At 37.4% G+C, this 21,820-nt stretch overlaps 1 protein-coding gene across 1 annotated transcript in view; it reads left to right on the top strand.

Annotated features, from left to right (window-relative positions):
- The window catches only part of MTIF2 (mitochondrial translational initiation factor 2), a 54,295-nt gene that overhangs the window by 19,373 nt on the left and 13,102 nt on the right, over window positions 1–21,820 (top strand). The window contains exons 2-10 of the mRNA XM_044659474.1: window positions 1,358–1,529; window positions 3,118–3,278; window positions 4,948–5,124; window positions 6,996–7,135; window positions 11,544–11,668; window positions 14,452–14,656; window positions 15,803–16,049; window positions 16,659–16,799; window positions 18,297–18,461. Coding sequence (XP_044515409.1) covers window positions 1,358–1,529; window positions 3,118–3,278; window positions 4,948–5,124; window positions 6,996–7,135; window positions 11,544–11,668; window positions 14,452–14,656; window positions 15,803–16,049; window positions 16,659–16,799; window positions 18,297–18,461 — 1,533 coding nt within the window. The remainder of the gene's footprint in view (window positions 1–1,357; window positions 1,530–3,117; window positions 3,279–4,947; window positions 5,125–6,995; window positions 7,136–11,543; window positions 11,669–14,451; window positions 14,657–15,802; window positions 16,050–16,658; window positions 16,800–18,296; window positions 18,462–21,820) is intronic.

Here is a 21,820-nt window from a genome sequence, read left to right as displayed (position 1 = left end):
CCTTCCTTCCTTCCTTCCTTCCTTCCTTCCTCCCTTCCTTCCTTCCTTCCTTCCTTCCTTCCTTCCTTCCTTCCTTCCTTCTTTCCTTCCTTCCTCCCTCCATTCCTTCCTTTTTCCTTCCTTCCTCCCTTCTTCCCTTCCTCTCTCCAGTCTAGTTTCTGTTTAAGACAAAAGGGAAAGGGTTAGGCAAACATAGGTGCTTTGCCCAGGATCACACAGCTAGGAAGTGTCTAGGGCCAGATTTGAACCCTGACACTCTATCCACTGAGCCACCTAGCTGCTCCCTTAAATTCTTTCTTTCCTTCCCTTCCTCTTTCCCTCCCTCTCTCCTTCCCCCCCCCTTCTCTCTTTCTTTTCTGAGTCTGAAAGGAGTACATTGAGGTCTCCTACTATTATGATTTTATTTCACATTTCTCCCTGTAACTCATTTAGAATTTCCTTTAAATGATTATTGACTTTTAAGTGTTTAAATATTATGCTATTTGATGCTTTCATGTGAAATATTGATATTAATTCACTGACTGTTACCTTTCAGGAAAGTATAGTTTCACTGTACTTAGCTAAGTAGTAAAGTTGATTAGAGGGCCAGGCCTGGAGTCAGGAAGATTCATCTTTCTGAGTTCAAATCCAGCTTCAAATACTTATTAGTGGTATGACTCTGGATAAGGCACTTAACTTCTGCCTCAGTTTCCTCAACTATAAAATGGGGATGATAATAATAGCACCTGCCTCCCAGGATTGTTACAAGGACCAAATGAGATATTTTTTAAGCACAGTGCTTTGAATATAGTAGATGCTATATAAATGTTACTACTACTGTACCTACTACTACTACAACTATTACTGTTACTGCTAAATATTTTTTATTTCCTTCGAAGTTAGTTTGGAATACTTATGGCTACCTTGTCCCTGAATCTACATTCTTACTCCCTCCCCTCTCCTGTTCCCTCCTATTTCTCTGTTGATTTACATGTATTTTGTACCTAACTCTGTGTGTGTGTGTGTGTGTGTGTGTGTGTGTGTGTGTCAGTGTCTGTGTCTGTGTGTATTTTCACCCTTTCTTTGACCAGATGGTTTGAAAGTGAGATTCAAGTATTGCCTGTTTCTCTCATCCACTTGTTTTGTACCTTTCTAATGCCCTTTATAGCTCCGTGTCTTAGAATGATAGGGGTTCACATCTTGTCTCCATCTTGAACCTTAAGCTTATTATGAGTAGAGACCTTATCGCAGCTAAACTTTGCAACCTCCTCATTGCCTAGCCCTGGTGCACTTTGTCTGTAGGCTTTTAGAATAAATATTGGTGAAATTGAACATAGCAATATTCTGATCTTAAAAGCTCTGTCGTCTCTTTCACTAGATCATGTGTACGAGGCCTTGCTGAACACTGCTCTTGACATTGACCTGCTTGAGCCTGAGTCACCCTTAGATGATGTTTGGATTAAAGAAGTTTTAAAAAAATCTGGGATGAAGTACAAAAGAACCCAAGTAAAACAAGATAAAGTCAGAGAAAACAAAGATGCTGTGAGAAGGTAAAAGTATTATTATTATTTAAAAAACCCTTACCTGCTGTCTTAGAATCAATACTTTGTCTCAGTTCTAAGACAGAAGAGTGGTAAGAGCTAGGCAATTGGGTTTTAGTAACTTGCCCAAAGTCACTCAACTATAAAGTTCCTGAGGCTAGATTTGAACTCAGGACCTCCTATCTCCAGGTCTGGCTTTCTAGCCACTAAGCCATCTCATTGCCCTGAGTTTATTATTTTTAAAAAATGGAATCACAATTGGTCACCATGGATTCATTGAGTGCTTATAATATGCCAGGTTCTGTGCTAGATCCTGGGGATATGGAGACAGTTGCTTCTCCCAAGGAGCTTACATGTTCCTAAGAGAGACATTGTGCACGCAGAAGAATATATACAAGGGACAACTAGGCAGCATAGTGGAAGAGTTGCCACACCTGGAGTTGGGAGAACCTGGGTTGAAATCTGGCCTCAGACACTTCCTAGCTATGTGACCCTGGACAAGTTACTTAATGTCAGTTGCCTAGCCCTTATTGCTTTTCTGGTATCAATTCCAAGAGAGAAGGATAGCTATTCTAAGAACTGGATTGATAAGGTAGTGAATTCTAGGCTTGGATATTTAAAATATGTACTTTAGAAATTGCTTTATATCTTGAGTTTGATGTGAGTGTACTGAGGTAAATATTTTCTTATTTCAAGTATCCAGAATATTTGAAAGCCATATTCTTAGTTTGGAAATATGTGTTTCTTATTTTGCTATGTGATTGTTAGCTCTTAAATAATAAAAATTTTGGTTCAGTTATTATAAACATATACATGTGCATATATGTAATTGCATATTATATTAATTCATTACATTAATATGTATTATTATTATTAGGTACCTACCTCTGTGTTAATTTATAAAATTATAAAGATGCTAACTAAAAATGAAGAAATCAAATAACAAAACCATTTAATATATATTTTGATTATGAGTAATTTCATATCTAGAAGTATAATAATTAAATTTTCATTATGAGACTGCTTGTAGCATTAGTAGCTTTAATAAAAGAAAGGGAAATGTAGGAAAGAGGTAAGGAGCTACTTAGCTAATGAAGCTCACCATCAATAGGGGTTCCCTCAGGTTCCAATCTCCAGCCATAAGAGTAGGAGAGTCCGGGACTGGAGCCTTGGTCTTGCCTTTATAAGCAGTTTTTTCCATCTACTAGCTCTCCCTTGTCACATCTCAAGAACCAATCATAGTTCCTTAATTTGCCTGGCAAGGTGGGGGGTGAGCGGGCAGTGCAGTGCTCGTGGGATCAGTTTCCTGTCTCAATTGGTTTTAACTTCCTTTCTCTGAGGGCCTGTCTATCCCTTCACATCTCAATGGTAAATGCTGATTGATTACATCAAAGGTCACTGATTAATTGCATCAAAACAAAGCAACATAATAGGGGGAGAGTTCCCTTCCCAAAGAAAGGAAGTGCAATATGTTTATGTAAGTAATGATTATGCTCTGATTTATTGTTAACTTACAGAGTAAACTGAGAACCAATACACAGGATATAAAATGTTTTTAATATTTTTGGAATGAAAATTTCTTTTCTATTAATTTTAGGCCTGAGGCAGATCCAGCATTCTTAATTCCAAGATGGCCAGTTGTTACCATAATGGGTCATGTTGATCATGGCAAAACAACTTTACTTGACAAATTGCGAAAAACTCAAGTGGCAGCAATGGAAGCTGGAGGCATAACTCAACATATTGGCGCCTTTCTAGGTAGGTGTACAGTTTTGTTTTGTTTTTCCAATGCTTATTTTCAGTCTTAGATTCCATACTAAGTCTAAGTTCTAAGGCAGAAGAGTGGTAAAAGACAGACAATTAGGGTTAAGTGACTTGACCAGAGTCTCACAGCTAGGAATTTTCTAAGGTCGCATTTGAACCTAGGACCTCCTGTCTCCAGGCCTAGCTCTCTATTCACAAAACCACCTAGTTGTCCTTAGATTATCTTTTAATGTGTTTAGGAATGCTGTTTGTAATTTTCTTTGTCAATAATGGGAAATACAGCATTTCATTTTAAAAGTACAGAGATGACAGACTGAAGCACAAACCTGCTATTGATTTCTATAAAATGTGCTTAGATACCTAGATAAATCCATGATTTCTTTGGCATAGGTACCCTCCTTGATCAATGTAGAAAACAACTTCTTTATGCCTTTTTATCTTAGGTGACTCTTCCACATTTTTTCCTTAAATCCTCCATGGAGGATACAGAAGTAAATTTGATATTCTAATCCTCTTTCTAGTCTAACTAAATATATATAAACTTTGAATTTAAATCATCCCATAATTCTAGTTAAATCATGAATTTTTGACTTTCTTTTCTGGATATTAACAGTATTTCTCAGGGAAGTAGTATAGCTACTGTTTTCTCTTTTCTAAAGCGGAGAGGTATAAATATACAAAACAGAGGCTCTTCCTTTTATCCCTGATCATTCAGGTTTTTTTTGCTTCAGAATAGGCATAGGCATGTTTTTGAATTTTATTATGTAAGAGTTAAAATTAGATATTTAAGGTATGGTCACCAGAAATCAGATTAACTCGATTTCACATTAAAATAGACCCAAGTCAGGATGACTTTTATGAAGTTTATTTACAATTAGGAAGGTTGAAGGTAGGGAAATTGAGAGAAAGAAACTGGCCTGAACCAGAGGTCCAGACCAGGTAAGAATTTAGAGGCCCCAGCAAAGGAGCACAGAGGTTAATTAAACAAGGCTTCTAGCCACAAGGCCTTTTACAATTAGAGAGGCAAAAAAGGCCTCCCTGAGGGTAGAGCCTCCAGAAACGCCAAGGGAGGAGAAAGGAAATCAGCCTAACTTACTCATGTAACAATCCAGAGGGAATTAGTCTGAGGTCTCGTCAGAGATCCTTCTACACCAAGTTCAAAGCACCAACTGCTCCACAGGAAGTTACCATCATATTTAAAAGATAGCATCTTTCGTCACTTCCTGCATTCACCTCCAATTTCAAGTGGACAACACTGTTTTTGACTGCCCAAAGGGCAGTCCCTTGTTTTTGATTTGTTACTTATTGTCATGTGTGGGTAACAGACGTTCCCCTCCCCACTTCTAAGTTGGGTGGGGTGACATTATTTTTGATGGCTAGGGTCTAAACGATGAATGAGGATGAGCTAATTCCATTTACAATTATAGGCCTGAAATTTAAAGAGTGCTGTATGAAAGATATTTCATGTTCAATTTAAGGTGATATTGCTGTTTCATCATTTTTTAATGTGAATTTATCATCTCAGAATTCTAATTGTTTGCTAAAACAATTAAATCATTACTTATTCCCTAATAAAATATATTCAGTAATGGCAGTTGTGTTTGTTTAAATTAAAGATGATATATTTTGAACTTTTTGTCTCTTTGTAATTCTCCTTTTTTAGTTTCTCTTCCTTCTGGGGAAAAGATAACCTTTCTTGATACTCCAGGACATGCTGCCTTTTCAGCAATGAGGGCCAGAGGTGCTCATCTCACTGATATTATCATATTAGTTGTAGCAGCAGAAGATGGCATAATGAAACAAACTGTGGAATCTATTCAACATGCCCAAAATGCTCAAGGTATTTTGTATGACTGACTATTGTTGCTTTAGTATTTGATTCATGGATTTAGCCCAGATTTTAAAAAGTTGTTCTTCTAAACTTTGAAAGAGAATTTTCATATCTTATCAGAGAAAATACTCCTAACTGTAAAAAATGTAGGAAATAACCTAACCTCTTTCACTTGTGGTAAAATCGATATGGTCCCTGCTTCTCCCTTTTTAGAAAAAATTAATTTTGTGAAGTTTGTGACTTTCTGTGGAGTTGCTCTAGTAATATTGACTCAGAGCTTACTTTATTGCCCCTTGTTGAATTATCCCCAGTGTGGCCACAAATCTTGCTTCCAAATTTAGCAATAATCCTTTCTGTAGAATATATGGATTTACTTTGCCGACATCTCAGAAACATAATGCTAACTCTTATTACTGAGTCTACTTCATAATAGATTTATTGGCAACTCCACTCCCAGCATTTACATTACATGAAGAAAATTTGGCCCAGATAATTAGACCTAGTTTCTCTTACTTCATAGGTAAGGATGGATTTTACAGGAAAATTCAATTTACATGTGATATAGACATATTAAAATGTAAATTCACAGATACATTCCAATGCCAGATTCTTGGATTTTTCAGGTTTGCATTTTTTTAATTACTTCTTCTTTCTGTTAATGTTATAATTGAAAACTCATAATACCAAATATGAATGGATTCTTTCCTTAAGTCTATTAATCTGAAATCTATAGGTTTAAGATTCTTGAGAGCAGCTACAATGTCCTTTAGGTGTTTCCTCTTATTAGGAGTGATGAAATTGACCATAGAACTATGAAAGTTTTTAAAAGGTCTCTGATGGGGGCAGATGGATGGCTCAGTGGATTGAAAAGCCAGGCCCAGAGACAGGAGGTCCTGGGTTCAAATCTGGCCTCAGATACTTCTTAGCTGTGTGACTCTGGGCAAGTCACTTGACCCCCATTGCCTAGCCCTTACCACTGTTTTGCCTTAGAACCAATACACGGTATCGATTCTAAGACAGAAGGTAAGGGTTTTAAAAAATAAAAAGTCTCTGTCTACGGTTGCCTAAAAAAATTGGAAGATTTTTATATTCTTTAGTTCAGGTGAAATTAATTGTGTGTTTTATTTACATATACAGACACATATACATAAAACATAACTATAATATAAAACATATTGTAAACTTAAAAGATCTGCTCATATGTAGTGCATTATTTCTCATCTGAGAGCCATAGGAATAATATAAACACACATGTATGTATATGTATATATGGATGTATAAATACACAAACATTATATATATTATTTATATATGTACACATATATACAATTTTTGAATAGCCAACTTTTCATAGGTGTCTTTGCAATACATTTAAGTACAATCTAATCACTGAGGAATTCCTTATGTCTTTAAAAATTATTTCATACTTTTATCACTACCATAAGATTCAATATAGGCTCAAATGAGATAAGCTAAATGGAAAAAAATATTGTGAACTTAAAAGATTTTTCTAATTAGAGTATTTTCATGTTTGTCTCTTCACTAAATATTAAAATCTCCAGGAGGTTTCCAGGGAAGTAATCAGAGATTAAGACAAAACAACAACTTGTAGATTGTATAGTTCATGTTTTCACTCTGTCTCCTGCTGAAAACCCGGGCCCTGACTTTCATCTTTGCTGTGTATAATATAACAGAAACAGGAGCGAAAATCAGTAAAGAATTACTTTTATGCTCTATTAGACCCCAAAGTGAATGTTAAAGAGCCCCTGAATAAAAGGAAAATCAGTATGGATGAGGTTTTATTTTAACTAACAGAGAAGGAAGTTATACTGTAAACTCACTTGTCATTTCACCTTTTTTGTAACCCTTATTTCTGAAAGTTCCAATCATTCTTGCTATAAACAAGTGTGACAAACCTGAGGCTGATCCTGAAAGAGTGAAGAAAGAGTTGTTGGCTTATGATGTGGTTTGTGAAGAATATGGGGGTGATATTCAGGCAGTACATATTTCTGCGCTGAAGGTGAGTTGCCAGTAACTTGGAGATAACTGTATTTAGGTGATGATAATAATATATAAAATTTGTATAGCCCTTTAAGGTTTTAAAAGTCAGTCAGGTGGCACAATAGATAGAGCCTTCATCCTCGAGTCCCAATCTGTTTTACTAGCTGTGTGACACTGGGTAAGTTACTTCACTTCTATTTGACTCAGTTTCCCTAACTAGAAAATGCCCCAGGGTTGCTGTAAGGATCAAATGAGATAATATTTATTAAGTGCTCAGTACACTGTCTGGCACATTAAGTATATGCTTAATAAATGTTGGTTTCCTTCATTCCTTGAAAGTTTTAATATATATTATCTTATTTGATTCTCAGAACCAATCTATAAAATAGGCAAAAGTGCTGTTTTGTGGAGATGGCCTGGAGTAGTAGAATAAGGGCCATGGCCTGCCTGGATCCATATTCTGCCTCAGATACTTACTTGCACTGTAACCCCTGGGCAGGTCACTTAATCTCTCTTAGCCTCAGTTTGCTCATATTTAAAATGAGGGGTTTGGACTTGTTTGCTGCTGAGGTCCCTTTCAGCTCTTAATCTATAATCCAATGATCTTATTTTTCCCCATTTTATAGATGAGTAAACTGAGCTTCAGAAACATTAAATGACATACCTGAGGTCACATTGCTTAGTTTTGGAGCCAAGATTAAAGGTCATATCTTCTGGCTCCTGTTCAAGGGTTATCATAACAGCTCAGTAACCAGGTCTTTCTTTGGTCTTCTCAGATATAAAAACAATTTGTGAAACAGCAATAGACAGTCACTAGTGTTTCCCAATTTGGAAAAGGAAAATCACTTATCACTTAGCTTCTTCAGATTTTTCCCTCCTTTCCTTCTACCTCAGACAGTGAGGAGAGAGAGAAAAGAAGATATCACCTGCTCCCAGCACTCAGAGAGAGAGAGAGAGAGAGAGGGAAACTGCTCCCCTTCAGAGTAACTGCCACACCCAGAGACTGTCAAAGAAAAACTGTTACCCCTCCCACACACACTGTCAACATTTGAAACTACACTGTCTCAGATCTGTTTAAAACTCCAATTCTTTCTCAAGCTGGCTTCCCTAATTCTTATCTCTTAACTCTAAACTAATATAACAAGACTTAATTTCTAATATTATCCTTATAGTATTGGTTCCAAGGCAGAAGAGCAATAAGGGCTAGGCAATTAGTGTTAAATCATTTGCCCAAGCTAGGAAGTGTCTTAGGTCAAATTTGAAAGCAGGACCTCCCGAATCTTTAGGCCTGATGCTCTATCGACTGAACTCCCTAGCTGCCCCAAGACACTACTTTTAGATAACATTTTATTCTTTTTTTTTTTTTTAAACCCTTAACTTCTGTGTATTGACTTATAGGTGGAAGAGTGGTAAGGGTAGGCAATGGGGGTCAAGTGACTTGCCCAGGGTCACACAGCTGGGAAGTGTCTGAGGCCAGATTTGAACCCAGGACCTCCCGTCTCTAGGCCTGGCTCTCAATCCACTGAGCTACCCAGCTGCCTCATAACATTTTATTCTTATTTAAAGCCCCCTACTTCTCTGTAGCAAATAGATATTAAAAAAAAAATCATAAGTTAACATTGAACAAATACTCACACATACACATACACTACAGTTAATTTCTCATTCTGTCTTTACTTGCCCTACATTTTCTTAATTTAAGTATTTAGAATTTAGAAATGATTTATTATATTAATATTAAGTCTATTCATAAGTATTTAGAAATGATTTATTATATTAATATTAAAAGTCTATTCATGTCTATAGTGTAGTTTTGATTTTCCTGTTGTATCTCTTGATTTTCATTTTGGATTTGCACGAAGCAGAAAAATCAAGCTTATGATAACTAGATGAAGAGGCATTGAAGCTGTGGGCCGCTGCAAATGAGACATTTTTTCTCTGATAACATTAGATAAATATAGAAGCTATCAAAATCTCCCCAGGGTATCACAGAGATGATTTCCAGGGAGGGCTGGCAGTGAAACTTGTTTTTCCCCTAGTATGTAGCAGCAGCGAGGCCCCTTTTTTAAAAGAAAAGGAATAGTTGCCTGTCTGCTTATAGAAGTAGTTCCTTAGCTATAAATGTATTGAGTGGGAATGAATCAAATCATAAGAATCAATGTGTCTTTTTGGGGGGACCTTTGAGGTTATCTAGCTCCATGACTTTCATTCTATTATGTGAAGAAAATAAGATCCATAGAAGAAAAATAACTTTAATAAGAACACATAGTTAGTAAGTAGCAAAGCCAGAATGTGACCACAGATGCATTCATTGATCTTTCTAAAGTCGTTCATCTACTCATACTTTTCTGCCCAGTTGTAATTTTTTATAACCACAGTCATCAATCTCTTTAGCTTGAGTGTTATCATTCCATACTGTAGGTAGGCTTTATCATTCACTTTTTTGTTGCATCTGACTCTTTGCGACTCCATTGGGCTTTTCTGGGCAAAGATACTAAAGTGGTTTGCCATTTTCTTCTCCAGTTCATTTTATAGATGAGGAAAATGAGACAAACAGGGTTAAGTGACTCGGGTAGGGTCACCTAACAGGTAAATGTCTGAAGCCAGATTTGAACTTGGGTCTTCTTGGCTCCTGACCTAGGACTCTATTCACTGTGCCACCTAGCTGCCCATTGTGGGCAAGTATTATAATAGAAAGCACACCCAATTCGGAATTGAGAAACCTGTTATAGGAATATAGTGGTTGGTGACTTGGGGCAAGCCAACTCAAGTTCTCTAAGCTTCGGACTCCTTATATATTATAGTGCAAAAGGGTGCATTTTAGCCCTGCAAAGCCTAACTGCAGAGTTTCTGACAGTTGAAAAGGGTTTAGAATCCTGAGGAGGACAGTTGACCCTGGAGACTCAATGAGAGTAGGAGTGTTTATACTCCCTAAACTCAGTCATTCCCTTACTTCTCCTACCACCTCAATTTGCTACCTTCACCATTGTACCTTCCTATCCACTTTACTGCCTTAGGGATCCACAAACCCTATTCACAGTGCCTTATCCCCTATTCACACTATCTTTAGTCCCTTACCTGCTTTATCCCTATTACAACTTTATCTCTCCCTTAATTTCCCTATTACCTCTAGCCTATTCCCTTATTACAACCAGTTTATTACCCTACAAGCTTAATCCCCTTATAACATATAGTGGTTGGTGACCTGGGGCAAGCCAACTCAAGTTCTCTGAGCTTCAGACTCCTTATATATTAAGTGAATATAATAGCCCCCGGCTAACTCCTAGGATTGTGGTGAAGTTCCTATGAAAAGTGAATAAAAACAGTTTGACAGCTTCCAAAGACTTAAGAATTCTGATCCACACAATGGCCAAACAGATTCCAGAAGACTCATGATGAGACATGCAGCTCATCTCTGACAGAGGTGATGGGCTCAAAGAGCAGATAGAGTCAGATTTTGGTATGGCCCATGGAAGAATTTGTTTTGTTTGACTATAAATATTTCTTTCTTTTTTTTTTTTAAACCCTACATTCTGCCTTAGAATCAATAGTAAGATTCTAAGGTAGTTTCAAGGCAGAGGAGTGGTATGGGCTAGGCAATTGGGGTTAAGTGAGTTGTCCAGAGTCACACAGCTGGGAAGTGTGTGGACTATATAAAGTTCTTAAAAGGGTTTTGTTTTTCTTTCTTTTTCAAGGAGTGGGTAAAGGCAGGAGAGGAAGGAGATCGATTTTTGTTGATTTAAAAAATTGAGTTAAAAAAAAAACAACAAATGCATAAAATCCCAAATGGATGTAAAACAACATTGTTGTTAAGAGAAATGGAAAGAGAAGAAACATTTTTAAATACCTACTTGGTGTTACGCACTGGGAAATAAAAACAAAAAGATTTTTCAAGTAAGGTTTAGGAGAATAAGAAGAATTAAAGAGAGAAAGATAAAAAAACTAAAGAAAAACAAAAGTTGGCTATATCATGTTGAGTGATAAAGTTCTACTGACAAAGACTAACATGGCACAGCTTGCCTGCTTCTGTTGTCATTGGGCTAAATTGTCTTTCTAGAATTTCATATTAAGTAGTTTTTATATTAAGTAAATGTTAATTTAAAAAGGCTGTAAGAGGAAAAAGCGTAATATAGGTGCCAAAGATTACTGTATTTTCTTTCTTTCTTTTTAACCCTCATCTTCCATCTTAGAATCAATACTGTGTATTGGTTCTAAAGTAGAAGGATGGTAAGGGCTAGGCTGCCCAGGGCCACACAGCTAGGAAGTGTCAGGTCAGATTTGAACCCAGGACTCCCATCTCTAGGCCTGGCTCTCAAATCACTGAGCCTCTTGGTTACCTCAACTTTCTGTCTTAGGCATGAGTATTTAGTGAATGATTACATCACAGATAATATTCAGTAATACTTTTTTTTTTTTTGCTTTTAAAGGGTGATAATCTGATGGCTCTGGCGGAAGCAACAGTTGCTCTTGCAGAGATATTGGAACTCAAAGGAGATCCCACTGGTCTTGTGGAAGCAATAGTGGTAGAGTCTCGAACAGATAAAGGGAAAGGGTAAGAATGCTAAAATTTATTTTTTGCTATTTATTGGTTATACTTTTTAATTAAGCCAATGCTTTGTAGTAGTTATGTAGCTCTTTTTTAATTTTAAAATTCCTATTATTGTATTTGATTATGGTACTATTTTGTTAATTGACTAACATTTCCATTTTTAGCTTATTTTTTAACTCTTGATTCATCTTCTCTAGGAATTCTGGTTGAACTTATGTCCAAGATGTGTTTTTCTTTGAGACTTTGCTTGTATATGTATTGGAGTCATTCTCTTCTTCGGGGATTATGCTTTAAGTGTCTCTCTCATCATAATAGTTCTCAGTGGTGGAATTCTTTTTTTGTTTTCTCATTCTTCCTGTCTACCTTCTGTCTTAGGACTTTATGTTAGGGCTGAATGTCTGAGTGAGCGTCATCCTGGTTTGTGTGCTGTTTTCTTGGAGTAGTAAATGATATTATTCCAAGATCTCAGGGACAGCTCAGGCTGGGACTTGCAAGGTTTCAGTGAACCTAACGCTGTCTTCTCTAGGGCAGAGGCTGAGTTCTTCAGTTCTTTACCTGTGAGTTTGGGTTTAAGGATCACAGCTCTAGGTTTGCCTTGTTAGGTTCTCCACTAACCTTAGCCATCATTAGCTTTGCCAGGTCAGAGTGATAGAACTGTGCCCCTTTGGTCAGGATTTCTTGTCCTGATAATTCTTTTACAGGCTTTAGCTAGGACCAGGGGTTGAATGTGAAACTCATGTCCGGGTCCAGCATGCTGCTTGCCAACTGGACTGTGTTATTTTCATTGAGACTTCTCTTTATTAGGCATTTTACAAGTATTATCTCATTGGATGGAGGCACCTAGGTGGCACAGTGGATAGAATGCCAGGCTGGAGTCAGGAAGATTTTAATTCAAATCCTTGGACTTGTAGCTGTGTGATGCCTGGGCAAGTTACTTAACCCCTGTCTGCCTCAGTTTCCTCATCTGTAAAAATGAGGATAATAACACTGCACCTATCTCCCAGGGTTGTTGGGAAGATCAAATGAGAATCAAATTTGTAGAACTATTAGCACAATGCTTGGCACATAGTAGGGGCTATATGATCCTTTCCTTTCCCTTTTTCTTCCTTTGAGTCTTACACCAGCCTGGGACATAGGTGTTATTATTCTCATTTTTACAGAAAGGAAACTGAGGCAGAGTGGTGAAGTGCCTTGCCCAGGGATACACAGTAAGTTTTTCAGACTGGATTTGAACTCAGGTCTTCCTAACTCTAAGCCTGGCACTATATCTACTGTGCCACAGTACACAAGATAGGGCCTTTGACCACGTCTATGCCTAGGTCCCCTCCTCGCTCCATCATGGATCTGTGACCCAGCACTGGTAGTGCCAGAGTTGACAGCTGGCACCTGTCCCTGCTTCCTGTATAGTGTCAGGTCTCTTTGCTGGAACTGAGACTTTTTCTTGCTCTGGTACAGCTTAAAGGCGCTTGTTCAGTTTAGTGCTTGTGCACTAAAGGCCCTCTGATGTTGCTCCTGGCTACACTTCATTCTCAGTGTCTGCAGTGGAGTCTTGGAAAGTCTTAAACACCTGAGGATGATCACTGTTCTCAAAAATCCACTCAAGTAGCATTTCCAGTCCACTGTTTCCACTTGGGAGAAGAAATCCCAGGGTAGACAGTCAGTGCTGACCCCAGCTGGAAAAATGACTGATTATTTCCTAGATTTCCTTACCAGGACTTGATCCAGTATGTCTTCTGGATTTTTTTTTTTTTTGTAGGGTAGTTGTGGGGGAGAGCTTGAATGTATTCTTTCCATTCTGTCATCTTAGCGGTCTTTGATCATACTAGTTTTCTGTGGTTCTGCTGCCTAAAGATGGAGACTTTCCTTCTGTATCCAATTCACTTCCCCATTCTCAACCATTTCATTCACTTCATCCAAATTCTGGGACATCAAGATGTTCCATTAATTGCCCTTTTCTGGGAGAGAGAAGTTTAGTGTTCCTTTTATTGTGGAGAAATTCAGGAATAGAGGCTTGGAAAGTCCTAAACACCTTAGAGTTATCACTCATTATCTTAAATCTTATAGCAGCTAACATTTCCCCTCTTCGTACCCATATAAACTCCCATGGCAGTAGGAAGAGAAAATGTTTCAAACCATGTGATTTCCATCAGTGTCCAACTATGTCTAAGGACAACAAGGAAGTTTATGAATCACTTCTCATGTATATTGCCATTATGTGCTAATCATAATTGGAACACTGGATTATAGGGCAGGGGCTCCTTTTTAAAAATCATAACTGTTGACAGTTTTTTTTTAAACCTTTTTAAACCCTTACCTTACCTTTAAACCCTTACTGTGTGTATTGGTTCTAAGGCAGAAGAGTATAAAGGCTAGGTGATGGGGATTAAGTGACTTGCCCAGGTCACACAGCTGGGAAGTGTATGAATCCAGATTTGAACGCAGGACCTCCAATCTCTAGGCCTGGCTCTCAATCCACTGATCTACCCAGCTGCTCCCAACTGTTGACAATTTTAAAGGAATTTTGTTATTCTGATATGATTCCTTATGAGAAATGGTTTTGAAATATAGAGAAACCATTTAGGGTTAGAATGGTAGAAGTAAGTGTAAGATCCTAAGCTTATTTAAAAATGCTTCTCAATAGCAGTTGAACATCTTGATATTTGAAATCATCGAAACATAAATGTAGATGATCATAATGGCATCCTCAAGTACAATAAAATGTTTTGACTACATGTGGATTGTTACAGTAGGGGTTTTCCTTACATAATATTTTTTTCTGCTTTTAGTCCAGTAACTACAGCTATAATTAAAAGAGGAACTTTGAGAAAGGGTGCAGTTCTGGTTGCTGGACAGAGTTGGGCAAAAGTCCGTTTGCTGTTTGATGAGAATGGAAAAACAATCAATGATGCTTGTCCCAGCATGCCAGTGGAAATTATAGGCTGGAAGGACCTTCCTTCTGCAGGAGATGAAATTCTTGAAGTGGAATCTGAGGTATGTTAATTGTGATTCTTAAAAATGCCTTTGTTGATATTGCAAAATGAGGGTAGGTATTACTTTCAAAAGTTAAACTAAAATACTATAAACTAACAGTTCCTTATTTTGTCCTCACTTGTATTTATAAAGTGATTTAAGTTTTAAAAAAGTACTTTCTTCCCAATAACATTATGAAGTAGTTATTGCAAGTGTTTTTATTCCTATCAATATTAACAAATGGTAGGGCAGGAATGAAGGGTAGGTAATAGGTGGACTGCCTGAATGCTATACTCCAGATAATGTTAGGTGAATGAGAGAAAAGAAAAGCTGCTTCTTTTTATGGAGGAACATGCAAGAATTTCCCAGAATGAGGAGTTAGATGGGTTGGTAGCTGTACCAGCAGATGGAATACCAACATGGCTAAGGCATTATATCCAATTCTATCTTTTATATTCATTTAAACATTAATATATAAACCCTTGAAACTGAAATTTTATAAAGGAATTTTTGTAAATTCTTGAAGTAGCTTTTACATGATTTCATAATAGGAAGAATTTACAATTATTGTATAGTATTTTACAGTTTACAAAGTGCTTTCCTCTTATGAGTCCTGAATTTATAATTCAAAGACTTGGATTCAAACATTTGCTCTTTTTACTACCTATATTATCTTGGTCAAGCATTTTAATTTCTCTAGACTTCTGTTTTCTAAACTCTAAAATATGAGGGGGATCACACTAAATGATCTAAGGTCACTACCAGACCTAAAGCTGTGATCCTAAGACTGTGTTGGTGAATCTATGGCATGTGAGCTGCAGTGTGCCGGAGTGGGCCATTCCCCTCCCTCTCTCCACCACGCCTGAAGACATTCTCCCATCACCTGTCCCTCTGCCCAGCAGCCCAATGGGAGGGCTTCCTCCCTCCCCTGTCTGGGGTAAGGCGGGGGCTCCCATGTGGCATGAGAGTTGCAGTTTAGGCACTTGGTCTCTAAAAGGTTTGCCATCATTAGGAGATTTAAACACAGGTCTTCTGACTTCAAGTCTAGTGCTCTTTCCAGGACACCATACTGTCTTTAATAATGAAAAAAGCTTTATGTCAGCTCTTTAGCATAGTAACCACTGATTTCTACCTTAGTCAATAACACCACCATCTTTTTTTGCAAAGCAAAGAGCACGTGAAGTTGTTGATTGGAGGAAGTATGTTGAAGAACAGGAGAAAATAAAAGAAGATTCTAAAGTGATTGGAACAAAACGAAAGGAACACCAAGATTCACATCGTAGAGCCAGAGAGAAGTTAGGATCTCTGAACTGGAAAGAGAGAGAATTTATAAAGTATCAAGAAATTAAAAAACAAAACATAAAACATAAAGAGAAAACAGAAGATTTGAATACGCTTCCTATAATTATTAAAGGTGCTAATTTGTTAATGTGTTTTGCTTTTGAACTCTTTTCAGTTAATCAGTAAACATTTATGAAGTGCTTACTATGTGCCAGGCATTGTGCTAGGCTATACTTGGTTATTATGTACTCCACAAATTATTCATACATTTAAATCTTGTGAAGATTTTTTTATTACAAATGTTTATAATTGTGGTATAAGATAGTAACCACTTAAACTCTTAATCAGATATTCCTTATGTTTTTTTTTTTTTTAAACTCTTACCTTCCATCTTGGAGTCAGTACTGTGTATTGGCTCCAGGGCAGAAGAGTGGTAAGGGCTAGGCAATGGGGGTCAAGTGACTTGCCCAGGGTCACACAGCTGGGAAGTGTCTGAGGTCAGATTTGAACCTAGGACCTCCCGTCTCCAGGCCTGACTCTCAATCCACTGAGCTACCCAGCTGCCCCCTATTCCTTATGTTTTTGTAAGCTGAATGGGGTATGATATATAGTAAAGGTAAAGAAAAATGAATATCATTAAAACTGGCATTCAAGATTTTTTTAAAATTCGATTATTCCGATTTAAATACTTTTGAGTTTCAGCCTTTTCACATCAGTAATCCTAAACTTTTCTTTTCTTTAGGTGATGTAGATGGTTCAGTTGAGGCTATTTTGAACATTATTGATACCTATGATGCTACAGATGAGTGTAAACTGGATTTATTACATTTTGGAGTAGGTGATATTAATGAAAGTGACATTAACCTTGCCGAAACATTTAATGGTAAAGTTTCCATCTTTTAAGTTACCTTCTTTATTTCACTAAATTAATTTTTGGGCTATATGATTGATATGTGAGCCTTTGTCAGGGTTTCTTGTTAGCTGCAAGCTTTCTGTTGCCTTTTGAGACCCTGCTTGCTAGAGAATAGGGGAGTCCAGGGGAGCTATCCAGTAAAAGTTATGACTATTTCTCCTCTTGTTGTCCTCACTGTCTTCCTAGGACCCACAGGTGTCAAGTTTATGTTGGGGGTTTTGGTTTTTTTTTGGTACCATGTAGCCCACTTGTTAAGATCTACATTTAACAATTGCTTGCTCTGCTTTTTTCTGCCCATTTTTTTTTCATCCCCCCCCCCCTTTTCCTTTTTAGAGAGAATTTGGAACTCAAAACTTAAAAAAAAAGTGAATGCTACAAAATTGTTTTTACATACAATAGAGGAAAAAATAAAATCTTATTTAAAAAAAAAATGCTTCCCATTTACCTTTTGACCTGATACTTTCCCATCTTTCACTCCTGGTCAACCACTTTAGTGTGGATTAATTCTTGGGCAGATAGAATCTTCTTAGTTTTTAAACTTAAAGAGGATAAGGATCATGTATGCTTCTAAAGTTAAGTATCTTGCATAACATCACTTTAACTTGAGATTGCCCACTATATAGATAAGCATAATACTAACACTGCAGCACCATATACAAACTTTAGGTAACATGTTTCTTCCTCTCTCAGAATAAGGATATATTACTGAATTTGGAAAAATTATTTTCAATAGTGCTATCTGATCACTTACTGTTTACGACATGCTTAATTACTGTGTGCCACCATCCTATTGGGTAATGTACGTAATTTATGCTTTGTGATCTATATGTGCCCTGATGAATAGGCCTTTCTGAGGGGGTTGTGTTTTTTTCTAAATGGTTGAGGAATTATTAAAAGCATTAATTATATGGTCTTGGAAAAAAGTATGGAGGAAATGTTAGGCTTCAAGAAACTTGAACTCTCAAAAACTCCTGACCCACTAAGACATTACATCTTTGATTATTTTATAGCAGGTTTACATTCAAGAGCTTATTAAAGGAAAGGTCAAAAAGATTTTAATTTATTAATATAATAATTATTATTTCTGAAATCATAGTAGTAACATTTGCAATTCATTTTTTCTACTAATATATGCTTCATTCTGTTATTTTCATGGCATCAAGTATAAAGTTTTGTCTATAGTCCACATTATAGCACTTTATTTAGGTAATCTTATGAAGAATTCTTCAGCAGGCTACCTGGAAAATAGAATTTATATTAGAACCATGCCAGTTTCTCTAGTAACTTGAGAACGTGATAATTAACATAAAAATAGAATTTTACAGAATTTCTTCTCTCTCCAGATTGCCTTTTTGTTCACCTATGATGTCAAGAATATGATTTAGGAATTTCTTTTCTGTGCAAAAGCCAAACAGATGTTCCAGTATTTGTGTCAACTAATCATCAAGTTCTATTTCTGCCTTCCAGGTGTTGTATATGGCTTTAGTGTGAATGCAAGCAAAGTTGTCCAGCAGTTAGCTGTGAAAAAAGGAGTCAGAATTAAACTTCACAACATTATCTACCGACTTGTTGAAGATTTGCAGGAAGAACTGAGCAGTAAACTCACTCCTTCTGTGGAAGAAAATGTAATAGGTAAGTGTTTATAATAGCATTTATATAGCACTTTCAGGTTTGCAAAGTGCTGTATAAATATTATTTCATTTTATCCTAACAACAACCTTGGGAGGTAGATGCTATTATTAACTTTATTTTGCAGATGAGGGAACTGAGGCAGATAAAAGTTAAGTGACTTGCCCAGGGTTTAGCTAGAAAGCAAGGCTGGATTTGAACTCAGGTTTTCCTGGCCTACTTACTGTGCCACCTAGCTGAAATTACTTGCTGTTTCCAAAATTATCAAGTCTTTGGGCATTGAAATTTTTTTGTAACTTTGTATTATCTGTGAACAGCACCTTGTTAGCATGTAGGTTAACTGTATTACATTATAGGCTATAAAATATTCTCATTTTTTTATCCATTGCTAAATGAAAATTTGCTACTATGGCATTTATTATTATTTTTTAAACCCTTACCTTCGTCTTATAATAAATACTGGCTGTTGGTTCTAAGGAAGAGCAGTAAAGGGTAGACAATGGGGGTTAAGTGTCTTGCCTAGGGATACACAGCTAGGAAGTGTCTGAGGCCAGATTTGAACCCAGGACTTCCCATCTCTGGGCTTGGCTCTTATTATTTTCTTTTAAATGATGTTTACAGATTTTTTTTCCTATTGTACCTATTGTAATTATTGAAATTGTTAAAAGTTTAAAAGCCATACAGAGATTTTATGAAGATCTTGGGATCTAAGAATTTGAGTGAGAAGAGAACACAGTAGCTGTCTAGCTGAACCCATACCCAGAAGGAATTTCCAGTGTAACAGGGTTGTCTAACCTCTGTTTGAAGACGTACAGGGAGGGCGAACCCACCAGCTCTCTAGATAACCCATTTCACTTTTCTGAAGAAGTCTTTCTTGATATCAGTCCTAAACTGGGGTCTTTGCAACTTTTCACCTAATGCCTTTGCTTCTGCCCTTTGATACAACTAGAACAAGTTTGGTCCCTTCTGAGGACAGCTGTCATGACTGTCCTGAGTCTTCTCCAGGATTAAACATGTCCAGTTCCTTTGACCAGTCTTCATATTACACACGCTCAAGACCTTTCCCATCCTGGTTGTCCTCCTGGACAATCCAGCTTATCAGTACATTTCTTAAACTTTGGCACCTGGAATTGAACACAGTTCTGAGTTTGAAAGGTGCCTTTCTTATTGCAGTTCAGGATGATCAGCTCCTACATCACTCTTGGAGCTTTCAGTCCAACAACCTCTAGATCTCTTTGGGGAAAATCGCTGATTATGCCTTTTCCATATTGTATTCGTGAGGTTGGGGTTTTTTGTATCAAAGTGTAAATTTATCCTTACTGAATTTCATCTTTTATTTCAGATTCAGTTTAGCCCAGTGCTCTAACCATCAAAATCCTTTTGATTCTGATTTGGTCAGTATTTTAGCTATCCTTCCCAGTTTAGTATAATTTGTAGATATCATGAACAACCCTCTTATGGCTGTGCCTCTCTGCCTGGCTCTGTGACTCAGGAGTGGGTGCTGCAGAGCAGTGCTGCCAGAGGGCACCTATTCCCGCACATGCTTAGGCTTCCCCTAGAATCGCTTTCTCGTGTCCTGTCTTGACTGTCTCTCCATCCCTGGTTGCTGAATCAGTTTCCTCAGTCCTTCTGCCTGAGAAGTGCTCCTGTGGGCCACAACCAGTGGCCTAGGCCAGTCCCTCTTCCCAGTAGCTGCAGACCCCTCTGTCTTCCTAAGCCTCCTTGGACAGTTTGTGTATGGGAAAATAACTCACTGTGACTTCTTGGCTTTCCCAATCAGCCTCCTTCCTTAATTTCAACAACTGCATAACCCACCACCCCCAGCCCCTTTAGTTTAACACCATCTTCCTGTGTGTTTTGCTCACCAATCCAGTCTATCCATTTGATTTCCTCCTTCATTGTTCCATTTACCTTTTCCTTATGTACCTTATCTTTTCTTGCCAACTCTTTTTTACTTTTCTTTGATTTTCTCTCTTCTCCACTCATTTTCCTTAATAATCTTTAATCCTTTTGTGTTCTTTTTTTTTCCAAACATTTATTAATATTCATTTTTAACATGGTTATATGATTCATGCTCCTCCTTTCCCCTTCGCCCCCCGCACTCCCCCCACCCATGGCCGATGCACATTTCCACTAGTTTTGTCGTGTGTCCTTGATCAAGACCAATTTCCAAATTGTTGGTGGTTGCATTGGTGTGGTAGTTTCGAGTCCACACCCCCAATCATGTCCATCCCGACCCATGCATTCAAGCAGTTGTTTTTCTTATGTTTCCTCTCCTGCAGTCCTTCCTCTGAATGTGGGTAGCATCTTTACCATAAATCCCTCAGAATTGTCCTGGGTCATTGTATTGCTGCTGGTACAGAGGTCCATTACATTCAATTTTACCACAGTATATCAGTCTCTGTGTATAGAGTTCTTCTGGCTCTGCTCCTTTCGCTCTGCATCAGTTCCCGGAGGTCTCTCCAGTTCGCCTGGAACTCCTCCAGTTTATTATTCCTTTTGGCACAATAGTATTCCATCACCCGCATATACCACAATTTGTTCAGCCATTCCCCAACTGAAGGACATACCCTCCTTTTCCAGTTTGTTGCCACCACAAAAAGCGCAGCTATAAACATTTTCGTACAAGTCTGTTTATCTATGGTCTCTTTGGGGTACAAACCCAGCAATGGTATGGCTGGATCAAAGGGCAGGCAGTCTTTTATAGCCCTTTGAGCATGGTTCCAAATTGCCAGCCAGAATGACTGGATCAGTTCACAGCTCCACCAGCAATGCATTAATGTCCCAATTTTGCCACATCCCCTCCAGCATTCATTACTCTCCCCTTCTTTCATTCTAGCCAATCTGCTAGGTGTGAGGTGATACCTCAGAGTTGTTTTGATTTGCATTTCTCTAATTATTAGAGATTTGGAACACTTTCTCATGTGCTTATTGATACTTTTGATTTCTTTACCTGAAAATTGCCTATTCATGTCTCTTGCCCATTTATCAATTGGGGAATGGCTTGATTTTTTATACAATTGCTTTAACTCCTTGTATATTTGAGTAATTAGACCCCTGTCAGAGTTTTTCGTTATAAAGATTTTTTCCCAATTTGTTGTTTCCCTTCTGATTTTGACTACATTGTTTTTGTTTGTACAAAAATTTTTTAGTTTAATATAATCAAAACCATTTAATTTACATTTTGTAATTTTCTCTAACTCTTGCTTGGTTTTAAAGTCTTTCCTTTCCCACAGATCTGACAAGTATACTATTCTGTGTTCACTTAACTTGTTTATAGTTTCCCTCTTTATATTCAAGTTGTTCACCCACTCTGAATTTATCTTGGTGTAGGGTGTGAGATGTTGATCTAGACCTAATCT

The sequence above is a fragment of the Gracilinanus agilis genome, chromosome 2, assembly GCF_016433145.1.
Source record: "Gracilinanus agilis isolate LMUSP501 chromosome 2, AgileGrace, whole genome shotgun sequence".
Lineage (NCBI taxonomy): Eukaryota > Metazoa > Chordata > Mammalia > Didelphimorphia > Didelphidae > Gracilinanus > Gracilinanus agilis.
This window is presented reverse-complemented; position numbering and strand designations above follow the sequence as displayed.